The sequence below is a fragment of the Syngnathoides biaculeatus genome, chromosome 13, assembly GCF_019802595.1.
Source record: "Syngnathoides biaculeatus isolate LvHL_M chromosome 13, ASM1980259v1, whole genome shotgun sequence".
NCBI lineage: Eukaryota > Metazoa > Chordata > Actinopteri > Syngnathiformes > Syngnathidae > Syngnathoides > Syngnathoides biaculeatus.
In genome coordinates this window covers 22285911-22303969 of record NC_084652.1, presented here as the reverse complement: position 1 = coordinate 22303969, position 18059 = coordinate 22285911, and the positions used below count along the sequence as shown (strand labels likewise).

Below are 18059 nucleotides of genomic sequence, written 5' to 3'. Positions count from 1 at the left end.
CTTAATTTATTTAACTTACTAATGATTATTTTTTTCCTAAGAAATGTTCAAGGTTGGTAGTTTCAACTCTTGTTTTAAGGTTTGACATCACTGTTGGATACCCATAGGAAGCAGAGAGCTGAAACTGAATTTCTTTGTTCTTGGGGAGGCGCAGTGACTCCATTCCACGATGCTCTTTTAGACTCAGGCCCAGATCGATGATCACTATACGTTTGAGAAACGATTTATAACCTTTGTGAGACTCAAAAAGCTCCAAACGAGCTTCAGAATGGGCCTCCTTCTACAACGTCACTGAGTTGTCTGCAGGGAGGCCAACTGACACAAACCTTTTGAAACGTGACTCATTCCTTATTTTTCCTCACACTTGCATGGCTTATTTCCAGAACTTCAGTAATGTCATCAATGGTGACTCTACGATCTGCTATGTTCAGTGCTTTAAACCCAGCACTATTGCCAGGATTAACCGCTAAAGATGCTCTGCCTGTCCTTTGCCTGTCATGGAAGTTGCTCAAAACAGGCACTTGTTCTTTGCCTTTGATCCAAGATTTGACGTTACTGTAGCCTATTGCAGCTTTCCAAACAAATTTTGCAACCTTTTGAAAATCTTTAGTGGTGGTTCCCCTTTCAAAACAAGACATTCAGTCACACCTCTTGGAAGCTGACAGGCATCCACCAATGACCTCATTTCCAAAATGGTTGACAGAAAGCAGACAAAGGTCAACAAAACTTCAAACAAGCCTTTCAACTACAAACCGTCAACATTTCTCAAAGAAAACTTCTGTTATTCATTAAATTCAATTGTGCTCATTAATTTTTGACTACCCTTAGAATATCACCAAATAAATAAATAAATAAATAAATAAATAAAACCAGTAAACTATATGAACAGCAAGAAAATGACATGTACAAGTGTGATGCACTACTGGATAAGTTTTTATTAGACACTACAGGTGGTGAATAACTGATATTTGAGGGGCTCTACATCACACTGCAAGCAAAAAGTTTTTTGCAGACTCGAAACTTCACTCTTCCTCAAAGCCTTTCTGTTGCAGCCGGGCAAGTTGGAGGGTGGGGACAAAAGAAACGGATTTTAGGTCATCAGATTAGTACTGCTTTAGTACCACTTAGCAATATATTGAACAATTCATTACAATAATCTGAGGGTTTGTAGTAATGAATTTCAAAGCAGCATGGAAATTAAATGCAGCGAAGAGAACGTAGCACGTGGAAAGATGAGGTTTTGTGTTTGGGCTTTGGGGTGCATCATGCACCAACCTTGGTGCCAGCATCACGGCTCTTGGTGCGCAGCTTGTTGACCTGAGACTCAGCGATGTCAGCACGCTCTTCAGCCTCATCCAGTTCATGTTGCAGTTTACGGAACTTTCCCAGATGGACATTAGCTTGTTCCTCCTGTTTGGATGAGTATTAAAAAATAGACATTCATGAGGGGGCATAAACGCACATCCTTTTCTTCACGTGTATTCATACATACAGCTTCCTCAGCAGATCTCTTGTAAGCTTTAACTTTCAGTTGCAGTTTATCGACCAAATCTTGAAGACGGGCAAGGTTTTTGCGGTCCTCCTCAGTCTGTTGGAGTCAGAGAAAGGTTTGCACCACCGAAAAAGAATGTGACTCGGTGGTAAAAAGTTAGAAATTAGGTGTTCAGCATCAAACCTGATAAGTCAGTTCCTTGATACGGCGTTCATATTTCCGAACACCCTTCACGGCTTCACTGCTCCTCTTCTGTTCCAGTTCCACCTCACTCTCCAGCTCTTTAACCTAATCCAAAAAAAAAGAACAATTAAAATAATAATAAAGAATAACTTTGTTTTAGTCACAATTCAACAGAATGGGGTTACCCAAATCTTTTCAATAATTTAATAAAAACTTATTGTGTATAATAGAGATCGATTGTGAAACGGGCAGCACGGGAGACGACTGGTGTCTGCCTCACACTTATGCAGTCTGGTTTACTCAGGTTTACTCCCCCATCCCAAAAACATGTTGGGTTCATTGAAGATTCTAAGGTTGTGTCCGTAGGTGTGACTGTGAGTGTGAACGATTGTTTGTTTCTGTGTTGCGCGATTGGCTGGCAAACATATCGGGGGTACTCCACCTCCTGCCGAAGTTACCTGGGATTGGGTCCAGTAGTCTCGCAGCCCTTGTTAGGATAAGCGGTTCAAAAAAATGGATGGATGGATGATTACAATAGGACTCCAAATGTATTTTGCAAATAAATTATGTGCATGCTTGAAATCAATAAAACAAATGACTTTAACGGAAAAAAAGACATGTAATCTTTTAGTAACAGCGATTTCCAACCTGATCTAAAATGATGATGAAATGATGATCCAAATGAAATGATGATCTAAAATTTTAATGCATTACTAATGAACTGGTTGAATATTTCACATTAGTGTAATATTAGTTTCATTTTTCCACTCAATGTGAAAAATAACATTCATTAGCAGTTAAATGGCATTTTGTGTGCTAGAGTATGCTTTAACACAAACAGAAGTGTGCAGTGGGCATTTTTGAGGAAATTCAATTAAAATACAGAACCTGGTAAGCAAATTTGGACATCCATCCATCTATCCATTTTCTGAGCCGCTTATCCTCACAGCCTATTCCAGCTATCTTCAGACAGGAGGCGGGGTACACCCTGAACTGGTTGCCAGCCAATTGCAGGACAATAAAGAAAGAAGCATTCACACTCACATTAACACCTCCGGGCAATTTAGAGTTTCCAACCAGTGCATGATTTTGAGGGTGGCATGGTGGCCCAGCAGTAGAGTGTTGGCCTCACAGTTCTGAGGACCAGGATTCAACTGAGTGAAATAACATACATTAGAAAAGTTCTTACACTTACCCTGGCCTCAAGCTTCTGCATTTGCTTTCTGCCTCCCTTCATCGCAATTTGTTCAGCTTCATCCAGACGGTGTTGCAGGTCTTTGATTGTTTGCTCCATGTTCTTCTTCATACGTTCCAGGTGAGCACTAGTGTCCTGCTCTTTCTTAAGCTCTTCCGCCATCATGGCGGCATCAGTGATGGCCTTCTTGGCCTTCTCTTCAGCGTTTCTGCACTCCTGGACTGTATCTTCAACTTCATTCTGAAGCTGGGAAGTATCTGCTTCCAATTTTTTCTTTTGGTTTATAAGTGCAGTGTTCTGATATAATAAATTTTATTTTAGGTTACAAAGCACTATTTCTATAAACCATCTGTGTTTATGCTGTGCAATAATAATGGTCGCTCACCTGTGAGTGCAGCAGCTGCACTCTCTCAGTAACGTCTAACAACTCCTGTTCAGCAAGTTTTCGACTTCTTTCAGTTTGCTCAAGAGCAGCTCTCAGTTCCTCCAGCTCAGCCTGAATAAGGATGTTGCGTCTCTCCACGATGGCAATGTTCTCTTTAAGATCATCATTGGCACGAAGAGACTCGTCAAGTTGAAGTTGGCAATCCTTCACGTGATGACACCAAACATATATCAGTATCCAGACTATGATCTAAAGTATGTCGTATTCTTAATAGTTTACCTTCAGATGTGTGTGAACAGATTTGAGTTGTTTCTGAGCCTCAGCCGCCTGCCTGTTGGCCTGACTTAGCTGAATCTCCATCTCATTGAGGTCTCCCTCCATCTTCTTCTTCAAACGGAGGGCCTCATTCCTGCTTCTACACTCAGCTTCAAGGGAACTCTGCAGGGTTTCGATAGTCCTCTGCAGGTTCCTCTTGCACTGCTCCATCTCCTCTTCTTTCTCAGCAATTTTGCGCTCCATCTCTGCCTTAATCTGGTTGAACTCAAGATGGGCTCTCAAAATCTTTCCCTCCTCATGCTCCAAGGATGCCTGTGATAAATACCAAGTTGTTGAATCATTTGTAGAGTTTTTAAATGGTTGTTTGTAGGCACCACAAACAAACTAAAGATTAGATAATCTTGTACCTCTGCTTCCTCAAGACCAGACTGAATTTCACCCTTTTCCTGCTCCAGTTGTTTACGAACTTTCTCCAACTCGTGAATGGTCTTTCCTCCCTCACTGAGTTGTTCAGTGAGATCAGAGATCTCCTCTATTGACAGGTGTTGTCGAAAATTAGCTGGTTATTTACGAAGTCAATTAAATACATTCTGTTCCGAGTCATTTTTCTCATATTACCCTGTAAATTCTTGTTCTCTCTCTTGATCGTCTCTAGATGATCGAGGGACTCTTCATAGGAATTCTTTAACTTGAAGAGTTCAGTGCTCAAGCTTCTGGCTTCTTTCTGGGATCCCTCCAACTCACACTGAGATTCCTCATACTTCTGTTTCCACTCAGAAAGAACCTAGAAACAAAGATGTAAAACATGTAAAATCAAAAATTACAACATATAGTTGCACAAAAAGGTTTGAACCCTTTGGAATTACCTGGATTTCTGCATAAATTGATCATGAAATGTGATTTCAACTTCACCATTGAAGCAGACTGTTTGTCTAATTTTTTGGTTTAGATGGAGATCAGAGAGCATTTTGTGAGCAGAAATTCAACAAACGTCAAAAGGTTCAGCTATGTTTTCTGTGACTGTTTACATGTATTCATCTTGTTGTGACTCCACTGTTGTAATGGGTCCTAATTGAGGAGAATTAAAAAGGTATTGTGGAATGGGGTGTGTGAGTGGTGGGGGGGATAGAATGCCAAATATGATTGACCTTGTCGAAGTTTCTTTGCTTCTTGTCCATAGCAGCAGCAGCAGCATTTGACCTCTCCAAATCCACCATGAGATCTTCAATCTCATTTTGCAGTCTGTGTTTAGTTTTCTCCAGGGAGGAACATTTAGCATTCACTGCCTCCACAGCCTCCTCAGCATCCTGCAGACGCTGAGCCAGCTTCTTCCTGGATAATCAGGTTGATGTTTGTTTTTAATTGAATCATTGTGAAGTCATCTCAGTGAGCTACCTCCGCAGGGGGTGCGATTTTACTTGTCAGCGTTCCACTGTTCAGTTTCCACCGGATATTATCTGTGTTTTGTGATAACTTTGCTAACGTTGTAAACTGTGTAACAGAAAATGCTAAATTAGTGAATAATATACAGGGTGTCCATAAAGTCTTTTTACCATTTAAAAAATTTATAAAAATGCAATTGATTAGATATTGTATTCAGATTTGTTCTATTGTATTCAGCATTTATTAAAGTTGTTTTTAACCTCTTTTAATACACTTCTACATGGGAACCATTAGTTGCACGAAGCACATCAACACCGTACTTGATTTCTTGCCATATTCGCTATAGCATAGCCTCATCAATTGTGGGAATGGCATCAGTAATCCTTTGCTTTAGGTCAGTAATATCCCTTATCTTTGTAATATACCATACTTGTATGGTTTGTTTTATCAAATTACCAGAGAACATTCTTGTAGCCAACACATGAGACACTTACTGTATATTAAACAAGGCCAGGAATAGGGAATATCTTGATTCTCTGAAATAAATACTCGGGGTTCTAATTCCTCCTTGTCACTACTGTGCCTGTTTTCTTCTGGGCTTCAACCGTAGTTGACTTTACCGCTTTAAGTCCTTTTTGCATTTTTACCATCATCCCCAGGTCTTGAAAAAAGTAATGAGCTTGTTCTGACAAAACAAGAATGTATCAATATCTGTTTTCAAATGTAGGGAGCACAAGTTAAAAGTTGTCAGGAAAAAATAAAATAAAATCAAGTAAAAAACAGACCTGAAGAGTCTACTTAAATATAGTAATAGTAGGTATTGAGACTTAAATACTTCTCAGCTATGGATCTCAATACTTTTCATTATCTTAAGAGAAAACAATTAACTATCATGCTATCATGGATAACTTCTCTTTTTCAGCAGTTTTTTGCTCATCAATGATCAATGGATGGGATGACACACTTCCGGAATGTTTTTTTTTTTTTTTGTCAATTTTCATGGCATGTTTAAGTTGAGTTTAAGTGATGTAGTGTATATATCATATATTGAACTTACTTAGCCTCTTCCAATTCTTCAGTCCTCTGGATGGCATCAGTTTCATACTTAGTCCTCCACTGAGCCACATCCGAGTTGGCTTTGGACATGCTCCGCTGCAGTTCAGCCTTGGCCTCCTGCTCCTCCTCATACTGCTCTCTGAGCAAGTCACAGTCATGGCGAGAGGACTGCACAGCATGGGCTAATGCATTCTTGGCCTGAATCAATTGCCCATTTAAAAGTAGTCATTTTTTTTAAAACACCGTGGCATTATTTGCATTTTATATATTCATGCCTTTATTTCTTCCTCCAGTTGTCGTTTCAGATCATCAAGTTGCTGGTTGTAGGAATTCTTCCCTCTTGTCAGCTGGGAAATGAGAGCTTCTTTCTCCTCTAGCTGTCTGAAATACTCATCTAGAAACATTTTAATGCATTTCTTAATTCTGTATTCAACAATTTGTAATCTACATACTGTATATTACAGTACATTTACTGACCATTCTCAGCTTGAAGCTTTGCTTTCTGTGTGCTAAAGTCATTCAAGGATCTTTGATGTTCATCACACTTATTCCTGTATTCATTCATTTGATCCTCCAAAGTTCTGTTAGTCTTCTCCAGATAAACCTATAAGAATATAGCAAAGGCCACAGTCATTGTTTATCATTGTTCATTCAGTGAACAAAAAAATACAGCGGCGTAAAAATGTTCTGACTTTAGTTTAGAATCAGACAGTGAAAAAAAAATTTCTTGTCATACAGGATGTGCTTAATGGAGTTGCAACTCTCGAGTGTTCACTCAATATATTGTTGGCTCTCTTCTGTTGAACCATACCTTACCTTAGATTTCACAATGTGTTCCATATTGGAGACGACATCATCCAGTTCCAATCTGAGTTCACTCTTCTCCTTCTCCAGTTTTTGCTTGACTCTCTGCAGGTTGTCTATCTGCTCTCCAAGGTCAGCAACACTGTCAGCTTGTTTCTTTCTCAGTGTGGCCGCAGTGGCTTCATGCTGCAGAGTGGCCTCTTCCAGGTCCCTGCGGAGTTTCTGGAACTCAGCCTCCCTCTTCTTGTTCATCTCAATTTGGGCAGATGTTGCTCCACCAGCCTCCTCCAGCCTCTCACTTATCTCCTCTAGCTCTCTGGCCAAGTCTGCTCTCTGCTTCTCCACCTTGGCTCGATCTGCTCGCTCTGCCTCCAGCTCTTCCTCCAACTCCTCGACACGAGCCTGTTGGTTAAAACAGTGAAAATGTTATATAAATGTAACGTAAATTTTAGTAAGTATTTTATCTGTCTGTTTTGTAAAATTTTTACCTGTAGCTCTTTCAGTTTCTTCTGTAGCTGTATTATTATGGATTGCTCGTCTTCAATTTTGCCATTCAGCTGACTAATTTCAAAATCTTTCCTGAAACACAAAGAATGATTAGTAAGGCTCCTTATTAATTCTATTGACCAAACAATAGCCCTATGGTTTTTTACTTTTTCAAACGCTCATCCAGTTGCTGTTTATCATTTTCAAGGTCCATCAGAGTTTCTTGGCTCATCTTTAAGTCTCCCTCCAGCTTCCTCTTTGCTCTTTCAAGGTCCATTCGAACCTTCTTTTCTTGTTCAAGAGACCCTTCAAGCTTAAAAAAAACATGGAAGTAATTAATGGTGATATATACACCTAATAACGGCAATATTCCAAAATTTGAAAGGAATACCTACATCATCCACTTGCTGCTCCAGTTTTGATTTGGCCTTGGTCAGAGTGTTGACTTTGTCTTCCTCACTCTGAAGGTCATCCAAAGTTTGCTGATGAGCTTCTTGTAACGCTTTCTTCTCTTTGGTCAGCCTGGCAATAACTTCCTCCAAAGCTGCCATTTCCTCTGTCAGGTTCTTCACCTAAAATACAAAAAAACAGTACCTTGAATTTAAAGTTATCGTAATTCATGCACATTTAGTTTGATTTCAAATTTAACCCTCAACTATTACACCTATGAACAACAAAGTATCTCTCACCTATACGTGCCCACCTTATATATGTAGAAGATGCAGGGCCATGCAAGCGTAGAAAAAAAAAAATAAACAAACAGCATATACCTTGTTCTCAGTGGCATGCTTCTCTTTCTCCACTTTAGCCAGTGTTAACTCCAAGTCATCGATGTCCTTCTTCAGCTCAGAACACTCATCCTCTAACTTCCTCTTCTTTGCAGTTAATTCAGCATTCATCTCTTCCTCATCTTCCAATCTTTCGGTTAACTCTTTGGCTTTTGCTTCCATCTGGATTTTGTTTTTAATCAGCCCCTCACATCTTTCCTCAGCATCGCAAAGATTATCTTGTTCCTGCCAAATAAAAATTGTTACCCACAACGACAACATTTAGGAGTGGTTTATATGTTTACTCCACTCACTGCTTGAACTTGAAGCTGCAGGTCATTCTTCTCTTGGAGAAGAGAAACCATTTTTTCCTCTAGTTCCTTTCTACGTGCTTCAGATTTTGCATAAGCTTCTTTCAACTTCAGGAATTCTTCCTTCATGTTGGCCATTTCTTTTTCTGCTTCAGCAGATCTCAAAAGGGGTTTTATCTTGAAGAACAGCTTCATCCAAGGCCAATTTTTGACCCCCATGAATGAACGTATATTCCACTGGATCACTAATAAAGCATCTCTGATGTTTTTTTTTTTTTTTTTAGCAGAAATACCAGCTATATTAATACAACATAGAATGATACCATGCAATTACTTGGGGTATAATGTATGTTGTGCCAGTATCGAGAGAGAAAATACCTGCGTTCCACCATCTTCTGATACTCAATACGAGACAAAAGACCACGAGATCTAGCTTGAATGGCAGTAATGATTTTGGAGAGACGTTCATCTCTCATTTCCTCAAGTAGACCCAACAGTCCAGCTTTGAAGAAGACCTGTCATTGTCAACATGAACAGTACATTAATTGTATTTCCTCATACTCTATTGAAATAATGATCCTTATGAACCAGAAGTAAAAACAGTACTACCTTAGTATGACCAAATTTGTATTGGTTGTGATCAATATCCAGAGAAGCAAGGAGCTTCTCAGCTCCCTTTCTGCTGTCAATAAACTGTCCCTCAGGGATGGCAGCAGGATTCAAAATGCGATACCTTGGAGAGCGAATTAGGTCCATTTTAGTCGTGAGTACCCATAACTAAAAACACTATTTTTTACATATTGAATAAAAATGATAACCTTCAGATATCTAGCATTTGGTCACAGGCAAGAAAAAAAAATTGTACCACTTTACTGCAGTCAACATTTATGAACATACAGGAAGTGGTTAAAAAAAACACGAATAGCTTACCAAATAGAATGCATCTTATCAGATACCCTCTGTTGTGAAATATAATGTACTGTTTAGGTACTATAAAATGTTCGACTGAGTCAGTAAGCACAGATTGAGTGTGTGTTTTGTTGTGATCACTATGTATTACCTCTGTTTGAAATCTCCATAGAGGATCCTATTTGGGAAACCCTTTCTGCAGATTCTGATGCCTTCCAGCACACCGTTACAGCGCAGCTGGTGCATGACAAGCGGGTTCTCCATGGCACCAGGGGTCTTGGTCTCATTGGGGATGATGCAGCGTACAAAGTGGGGATGAGTAGACCTCAAGTTGGTCATCAACTTGTTCAGATTTTCCTTTTAATGATAGTGAGTTAATAATGGGATAGAGCAAAAAAATACTTTTTGTGAAAAATGATTATAAAGGAGCAAATTAATGAGAAAAATACCCGATGAAGGGCAGACACTGTCTGAAAAGATGAACCCTTCCGCTTCTTCTCCTTCTTGCCTTCACCAGCTTCAGCCATAGCTGTTCAATGTAAATTATGAAGTTATAAAATAATGTTGGACTTGGGCAAATTCTCAAAGCAAATCAGAATCCTCATAGATGGTACCTGAATCTGCTCCAGCATAATTTGCAAAGAGTAATGCCAATAGTTTCAGAGTAGACTTCTGGTAAAGTCCAACAACAGTTTCATTTAGTGGATCCTTGTTCTTCACTAGCCAGTTGTTGATATTGTAATCAACAGTCCCAGCATAGTGCATCAGGGCAAAATGAGCCTCTGGTTTCCCTTTGACTATTCTGGGCTTCTGGAAGTTGCTGGATTTTCCCAGGTGGTTGTCGTACAGCTTAGCTTTGAAGGTTGTATCACTGGCTTTGGGGAACATGCACTCTTCTTCAAGGATGGACATGATACCCATGGGCTAAGGAGGAATAAAGAGATGTATTTCTTTGGTCAAGTTTTTTACAAAATCTGATTAACTTGTTATAACTAATTGCTCACCTTTTCAATCAAGTCAATACAGGCCTGCAAGTCCATACCAAAATCTATGAAAGTCCATTCAATGCCTTCTTTCTTGTATTCTTCTTGCTCCAGCACAAACATATGATGGTTGAAAAACTGTTGCAGTTTTTCATTGGTGAAATTGATACACAACTGCTCAAAGGTGTTGAACTGTAATAGAAAGTAGATAAGATTTTGTTTGTTACCCTCTGACCTTAAATGTACACCAAAATGATTTGAACAGTAAAAGCGATTTATTTATAATGTATTTGCTGTAAACATATTCTGAATTGACATCAAAAGATGAATATTAGACAAGCAGTATTAAGGCCTGTATTCTAATGCATTTATATCTGAATTTTAAATGCAACACTACCAAAGTAACAAAGGAGTTAATCTGGGGCGAGAGAGTCTAAGGTTTTGGACAAGTGAATCTCTAGACTTAAAGCCTGCTGACCTTGACTTTTACTTACTAAGGAGGAGATTAATGGCACCAAACAACACACGAAATTGGCCATGCTAAAATCCTGGAAAGGTATCGCAAACGAAAATTGATAAATATGGTTTGTGATGATTGAGCTACTAATCAATCTACGTTCCTACCCTTATCTATGGTGACCAGCTGTGGGTTGTGACCAAAAGAACAACATCTCAGATACAAGACACCAAAATGGGGTTCCTCTGCAGGGTGTCCAGGCTCTCCCTTAGAGATAGCGAGAGAAACTTAATCATCTGGGAGGAGATCAGACTCACAGTGGTGTTCCTCTGCTTCAAGAGAAGCCAGATGAGGTGGGTTGGACATCTCGGTAGGATACCTCCCCGGCGCCTCCCTGGTGAGGTGTTCTGGGTTTGTCTCACTGGGGCGAGGCATTGGGGATTATTCACGACATGGTGGAAAGACTATGTCTGTTAGTTGGCCTGAGAACCCCTCATGATCCCCCAGGAAAGCTTGATCAAGTGGCTCGGGAGAGGGAAGTCTGGGCTTCAACAATTACAGTTAATTTTTTTTTTTTTTTTTTAGGGGATTTCATGACAAAATATTATGTTCGAAATTCCGTCTGATTCAGAGGTCAAGACATGGAAGCAGAAATTTAGATATTTACGTTTTGAAAGAGCAACATGGTGAGTCAGCTGGAAAGCATTGGCCTCACAGTTCTGAGGTCCTGGGTTTGATCACGGACCCGCCTGTGTGGAGTTTGGGTGTTCTCCCTGTACCCACTTGGATTTTCTCTGTGCACTACAGTTTCCTCCCACATCCCAAAAACATGCAACATTAATTGGATACTCTAAGTTGCCCCTAGGTGCGGCTGTTTGTCTCTATGTGCCCTGCGATTGGGTGGCAACCAGTTCAGGGTGTACCCTGCCTCCTGCCCGTTGACAGCTGGGATAGGCTCCAGCACTCCCGCAACCCTCGTGAGGAAAAGCAGCAAAGAGAATGGATGGATGGGTATTTTGTTGTAAAATCTAATTGTTTTCAGTATAAGGAAAATATAAAGCAACTGATTAAACCATTGAAACTCACTGTTCCAATACTAGTGAATACCTGGACTGTGTGTACAGTATATAAAGCCATATTGGAGGCTCAAACATAATTTTTGCGCATAAAAAAATAGACAGCTCACATCAAAGATCTCAAATCCGGCAATATCCAAAACACCAATGAAGTATTGGCGAGGCTGCTTGGTCTCCAATGATTGGTTGATCCTGACCACCATCCACAGAAACATCTTCTCATAAACGGCCTTGGATAGAGCACCAACAGCATAGTACACCTTCAAGACAGGAAAAATAAACATGAAGTGGCCAAAACATTTTAGTAGCTACTACACACAATCTAATATAAACCTAAATAACAGCTGTATAAAAAAATGCGTCAAATACTGACACTTTCATGTGGCCAAAATAAGGTGTTTGGAATAGTCCAGGGGCGCCACGTTAGGACAACTGGTAAAGCATTGGCCTCACAGTTCTGAGGTCCCTGGTTCAATCCCGGACCTGCCTGTGTGGCGTTTGCATGTTCTCCCCGTGCCCTATGCGGACTCTGGTTTCCTCCCACATCCCAACAACATACAACATGAATTGGACACTCTAAATTGCCCCTAGGTGTGAGTGCGCCTGTTTGTCTCAATGTGCCCTGCGATTGGCTGGCAACCAGTTCAGGGTGTACCCCACCTCCTGCCTGTTGACAGCTTGGATAGGCTCCAGCTCTCCTTGCGACCCTTGTGAGGATAAGCGGCAAAGACAATGGATATATATATATATATATATATTCCAGGATTACAGTAAAACACAGTCTGTTTCTATGGCTTTGTGGTGAGGTCAGGTGACCAAGAACCCTATTAAAAGTGAAAAATTTGATGTGATTAACATCAAAAATAGAAGGACGTACTCTTCCCATTTGAGAATGAAGTGAAATGAAATGCACGGCTGGACAGGTTTTTGTAGGTTTTTTAACAGAATTTCACGGAGATTCTGGGCTTGGTTAAGTACTTTTTAAGTTACCCTTGTGAAAAGAAACTGTTGTATTGGATTTGATTTGATTGTGGAATCTATTATAATTTTTCTGGTCAGTCTGGTTAAGACAAATTACTCTTTTTCTTTATTCAACAGCAAAAGAAGTTGAAAATGATCATTTCTCACCTGGGCAACATTTTGACCCTTGGTGACCCACTCATTCCCCACTTTCACTCTTGGATGACAGAGACCTTTGATGAGGTCAGCAGAGTTCAACCCCATCAGATAAGCTGATTTGTCAGCATCTGAAGAGGAAAATGACATTAAATCAAACTCCCTCCCACAGTGAGATTGAGCTGACGTGACAGCGGATTCGTCTGACCTTCCGTGCCATCCGCCTCTGCCTGTTCCTCACGTTGCTTCTGCTTAAACTTCATGTTACCATAGTGCATGATGGCACCCGTCAGCTTGTACGCAGAGTTCTTTTCCTCTTGTGTGAAGCCAAGAACATCAAATGCATTCTGGCAGCGAATACAGGACAGGTATTTTAAATGTAGATCCACAAGTAATATTATCCTTGTATTTTAGTAAAACCAAAGCCCTACATCTGTCGCCATCAGTTCATCTGCATCATCAATGGAGGCCACTTGTGTTTCTCCCTGAGAGATGAAGGCGTAGTCGTAAGGATTGTTTGTGATCAACAGCATCTCTGGATGAGAGTGTGCGTGTCACACAGGACACAAAGATCAGACCATTGGAAATCAGTGCAGACAATAAAATAACCTTCACAATTGTCCTTATACGTGGATTCTGTGCTCACAGAATACTAACCCAGAATTTCGGGCTTCTTGTTGGACAGAATCTGGTAGAAAATGTGATAATCTCTTTCAGCCTTGAGCTGGAAGGTCACTCGAGATTTTTCCAGAAGGTCTAACGAGTTGAAAAGGAGATAAGTATGCCAAAACTGTAAGGTAGCACCTGGTTATTATTTAGGTCTTTTTTTTTTCTTACATGTTTCAATATCAGCAGAGGCCAACTTTCCTCTTGTATCAAAGTGAATCCGGATGAATTTACCCTGGGGCGTGGAGTTGGTTGTCATGAAGACTCTCGAGACCGAATACAAGTATTGCTATATACGGTTAGAACAAAGCAAAGATAAAAGAACTTACAAATCTAGAAGAGTTGTCATTCCTGATGGTTTTGGCATTTCCAAAGGCCTCCAGAGCAGGATTAGCCTGGATGATTTGATCCTCCAGAGTACCCTGGTGAAAAAGGAATATTGCATGTGCTGAAAAAAAGACTATCTATCTATCTATCTATCTATCTATCTATCTATCTATCTATCTATCTATCTATCTATCTATCTATCTATCTATCTATCTATCTATCTATCTATCTATCTATCTATCTATCTATCTATCTATCTATCTATCATCTATCTATCTATCTATCTATCTATCTGTCTATCTGTCTATCTATCTATCTATCTATCTATCTATCTATCTATCTATCTGTCTATCTATCTATCTATCTATCCATCTATCTATCTATGCATTGTAATACCTATAGAAGACTTCCCTCATTAAACATTCTATTGTCTTGTGATATTATAATTTGTTTCGTATAGACTGGCCAGGGACACCTCACTTCTCATGCGTTTACCTTGTCTTTGGCATTAGAATCTTTCTTAACTCCTCCAGCCGCAATGCTTGCAAAATACTGGATGACTCGTTTAGTGTTGACAGTTTTTCCTGCACCAGATTCTCCGCTGCAAAGAGAACATTAAATGTTAAGGTGTCCATTTTCCAAGATGCTTATCCTCACAAGGGTCGCGGGAGTGCCGGAACCTATCCCAGCTAACATTGGGTGAAAGGCAGACTACACCCTGAACTGGTCAAGCCCGTTCACAGCTGGGATAGGCTGCAGCACTCCCCGTGACCCTTGTGGGGATAAGCAGCTAGGAAAACAGATGGATGGATGGACGGATGGATGTTTTCCAATGCTTTTCCCCTGTCATATATAATGTAACTAAAATATTCAAAACAGTAGTGAGGTTTTATACTATGCCAAGATTGTTACATAAATACCTCTGTGAATTTTAATTCAAATGGAGCAATAAATGCAGGTGTTTTGATTTAAATAAATGAGAAATAATGTAGAGGTCAACATGATGATTTATGACTATATAATAAAATACTTACGTGATCAAAATTGACTGATTTTCACGATCTACGAGACGGGATTACAAAAAAAAACAGTTATAGCATTAGAATCTGACTTAAATATTGTATACTGTCTGTTATTAAATCTAGAATTGTACACCATTAGTACCTGCCAGCATGTACTGGTAGGCATTGTCGGAGATGGAGAAGATGTGAGGAGGAGCTTCACTCCTCTTCTTTCCCCTGTAGGCAACAACCACCTCTTGGTTGTAGACTGGCAACCACTTGTAGGGGTTGACAGTAACACAAAAAAGCCCAGAGTACGTCTGGCAAAAAAAAAAAAAAAAGATGAAAATTATTTGTTTGATTTATTGTTTTACTGGTTTTAATTTGGAATCCATGTATCTCCAATTCCTTATGAGGTTTCTGTCCTCAAGACTTTTTCATCGATTTTTGACACATTGTACTTATTTTGTGTGCTTTTATTGCAGTTCTGCTCACATAGATCATCCATGCTGCATAACGCTCTTTGAGGTTGAACAGCACCGCGGGCTCGTGGAGAAAAGTCAACATGGCCATGTCCTCAATCTTGTCAAATTTGGGAGGATTCTGTTGCAGAACCTGGGAGTCTTTGACAGTTACCGTCTACAGAAGGTGAAGAAGTGCTGGTATTTAACTGTCCAACAATCAAAACCCATCCAAGAATGCAGTTAACCCATAATGTTCTACATGCCATCGGTGTCCACTGACCTTTCCATGCTGCGTCTCCACAGTAACGCTGTCCCCATCTCGATTTGTGATGGAAGCCTTCACAAACTCTTCCACTGCATCAGGGACAAAACATTCCTTCTTTATGTCAAAGGGACGTGTGGAAGCCTCCATACGTTCCTTCTCCGACTTCCGGAGGTATGGGGCCGCTATCCCATACACTGACATCTCTGCGTCTCCCATGGCTGCACTGGAAATGGAGAGAATGACGACGGACCATTGTGAATGGGATTTTTTGTTTTTTTAAATACAATCAAAATGGAATATTTGTCTACACACTGTAGTTAGAAAACAAATTTAAAAATGTGGACAGTATAAGCATTTAGACCTTGAGTAGAATTTACCAGTACGTTCAACTCAGAGGAACTCAGAAGTCTTTAGAGTATGAAAACAAAGCCTTTCAGCTACAAAGAAAGCAGAGAATAAATATCAGGGGTTTTATCATTTTATCAGATGAGGCACATTGCAGAAAATGGGATGTAATAATTAAAGGTTGAGCAGACTTACAAGATCCAGGTGAGGAGGAAGCAGCTGTGCAACCTGCTGGGGATCCCATTTATAAACGCTGCTAACCCTCCCTTAATAGGCCACCACCCTAATTTCCAAATTCATCACTTTCATCATCACGGCTCCCTCCAGCTTTCATATTTGGCTGCCCTCTCTGCCTGTTTGTCTGGAATTGTAGACCCCTCACGCCCAAATAATGTGACTTATTGGGAAGAGCGCCAGGAACTTTCTCCCACATAACTCGTCCGTGAGTCACATGAAGCACAGACTCACCACTATCTTTGTTTTGACCACGTTTGTCTGGCAACTGTTCTGTGAAATCATTTTTCCAAGGGAGACGAAGAGAGAATAGAAATGCCTATGAGAACAGATACACAGTTTGTGTGTGTGTGTGTGTGTGGTGTGTGTGTGTGTGTGTGTGTGTGTGTGTGTGTGTGTGTGTGTGTGTGTGTGTGTGTGTGTGTGTGTGTGTGTGTGTTTTCCAATTCAATAGTGGCATACCTCTAACCAATTGTTGTTGATCAAACTCGAAAACCATAGTTACCCATACCAATATTAATATCACTACATTTACAATTATCCTGTGGGCCAGGCATCTCTTGCCCGTCAGATGTTTTCATGAATGAATTCATTGTTTGGTCAAACTGATGCAACCTTTGACTCAACACTGTCAACCTAAAGGTGGGATTGTAAACTAAGCCCAGCAGTTTTTAGTGCATACTGATTCCAAGCATAATCGTGAAATCTTGCTCAATGTCCAAATACGTTGGTGCCTAACTGGATCTGGATATGGTCTATCTATCTCATATCAAATATAATCATTCAGGACTTTGTACATGTTAGAAATGTTTCTTACTTCTCACCACAAATCTGACCTTCAATTGAGCTGAAAATGTTGACATCACTGTGTCTGGACAACCAGGACTGGGGGGGGGGCTCTCTTTCTCTCTCTCTCTCTCTCTCTCTCTCTCTACTCTCTCTCTCTCTCTCTCTCTCCTCTCTCTCTCTCTCTCTCTCTCTCTCTCTCTCTTCTCTCTCTCTCTCTCTCTCTCTCTCTTAGGTTATACTGTATTTAGTATGGAAACCCAGAATCCATCAAATACCTTTGGCATAAAGTCGAGAAGTCCTTGCTAAGCTTTCTACTGTTAACATAAATTGGTGAGGTAAAAATCAATGGCAGTTCTACAATTGAAGTGGAGAAGCCTGACCGGCTTTTTTTATTATTATTATTATTATAGGACCCCAAATCTCAGACTGGTGCCACTATTCTCATCTGCGAGAGAGGATGTGAGGGTTACTGTTGACACTCCAAATCCTCATCCGATAAGTGATGCGTCTTTTTCTTCTCCGGTGCTTTAAAGAGCGACGTGTTACATAGTGTCGTGTTGTCATGCGCTAATTGACTTGCTGATCACCTCTCAGTGACACCACAGTGGCAGATGGAAGCGCTTGGCCCAACATCAGCAAATAAACACGCCCTTCCTTTCTGTTATTGTTTACACCGGTTACAACAGACAGCTCCTCCGTCATCGGGTGTGCGTCCGCTCACACTGATGAAATAAATAGAACATGTGGACGTACTTGAATGAGGGCAATGACAGTAAGACCTGTAAGGGTGTGATTGGGAAGAACGGGTCTCTTAAGCAGAACCAGAGTTGCAAAGAACTTTGCTCACATTCCAGGGGAGGCGGTGGACATTGAGTAAGAGTGGACGGTGTTCCGTGCCTCCATTGCTGAAGCGACCGACTAGAGATGTGGCCGTAAGGTGGTCGGTGCCTGTCGTGGCGGCAACCCTAGAACACATTGGAGGACACCAACAGTGACGGGTGCTGTCAAGCTGAAGGAGTCCTATCGGGCATTTTAAGCCTGCAGAACTCCCGAGGCACCTAATAGGTACCAGCTGGCCAAGCGGAATGC

General features: G+C 40.6%; 1 protein-coding gene across 1 annotated transcript; it reads right to left on the bottom strand.

Moving 5' to 3' along the window:
• Positions 1 to 915: 915 nt before the first annotated feature.
• On the bottom strand, positions 916 to 16295 carry LOC133511153 (myosin-7-like). The gene is made up of 39 exons (XM_061839818.1): positions 16143 to 16295; positions 15980 to 16039; positions 15618 to 15825; positions 15369 to 15512; positions 15037 to 15193; positions 14907 to 14934; positions 14368 to 14473; positions 13875 to 13967; positions 13717 to 13780; positions 13537 to 13635; positions 13311 to 13414; positions 13088 to 13226; positions 12892 to 13010; positions 11874 to 12023; positions 10252 to 10422; positions 9862 to 10171; positions 9697 to 9776; positions 9399 to 9604; positions 8948 to 9071; positions 8717 to 8853; positions 8342 to 8597; positions 8031 to 8273; positions 7656 to 7832; positions 7428 to 7573; positions 7263 to 7353; positions 6787 to 7176; positions 6448 to 6574; positions 6246 to 6364; positions 5972 to 6168; positions 4680 to 4863; positions 4150 to 4315; positions 3939 to 4063; positions 3535 to 3843; positions 3256 to 3459; positions 2871 to 3167; positions 1676 to 1780; positions 1493 to 1588; positions 1276 to 1410; positions 916 to 1043 (listed from the first exon to the last, which is right to left on the bottom strand). Exons 3-39 carry the CDS (start codon positions 15816 to 15818, stop codon positions 1023 to 1025), a joined length of 5820 nt encoding a protein of 1939 aa, XP_061695802.1. The 5' UTR covers positions 15819 to 15825; positions 15980 to 16039; positions 16143 to 16295; the 3' UTR covers positions 916 to 1022.
• Positions 16296 to 18059: the final 1764 nt, after the last annotated feature.

Bases quoted from the DNA above. Each gene is read 5' to 3' on its own strand.
- LOC133511153 (XM_061839818.1), bottom strand. From the start codon at position 15,818: ATGGGAGACGCAGAGATGTCAGTGTATGGGATAGCGGCCCCATACCTC. The intron at 6,169-6,245 runs GCATGAATATAT...CAATTGATTCAG, and splicing joins AACTGGAGGAAGAAATAAAG to GCCAAGAATGCATTAGCCCA. The intron at 4,064-4,149 runs GTAATATGAGAA...ACCTGTCAATAG, and splicing joins AGAGAACAAGAATTTACAGG to AGGAGATCTCTGATCTCACT.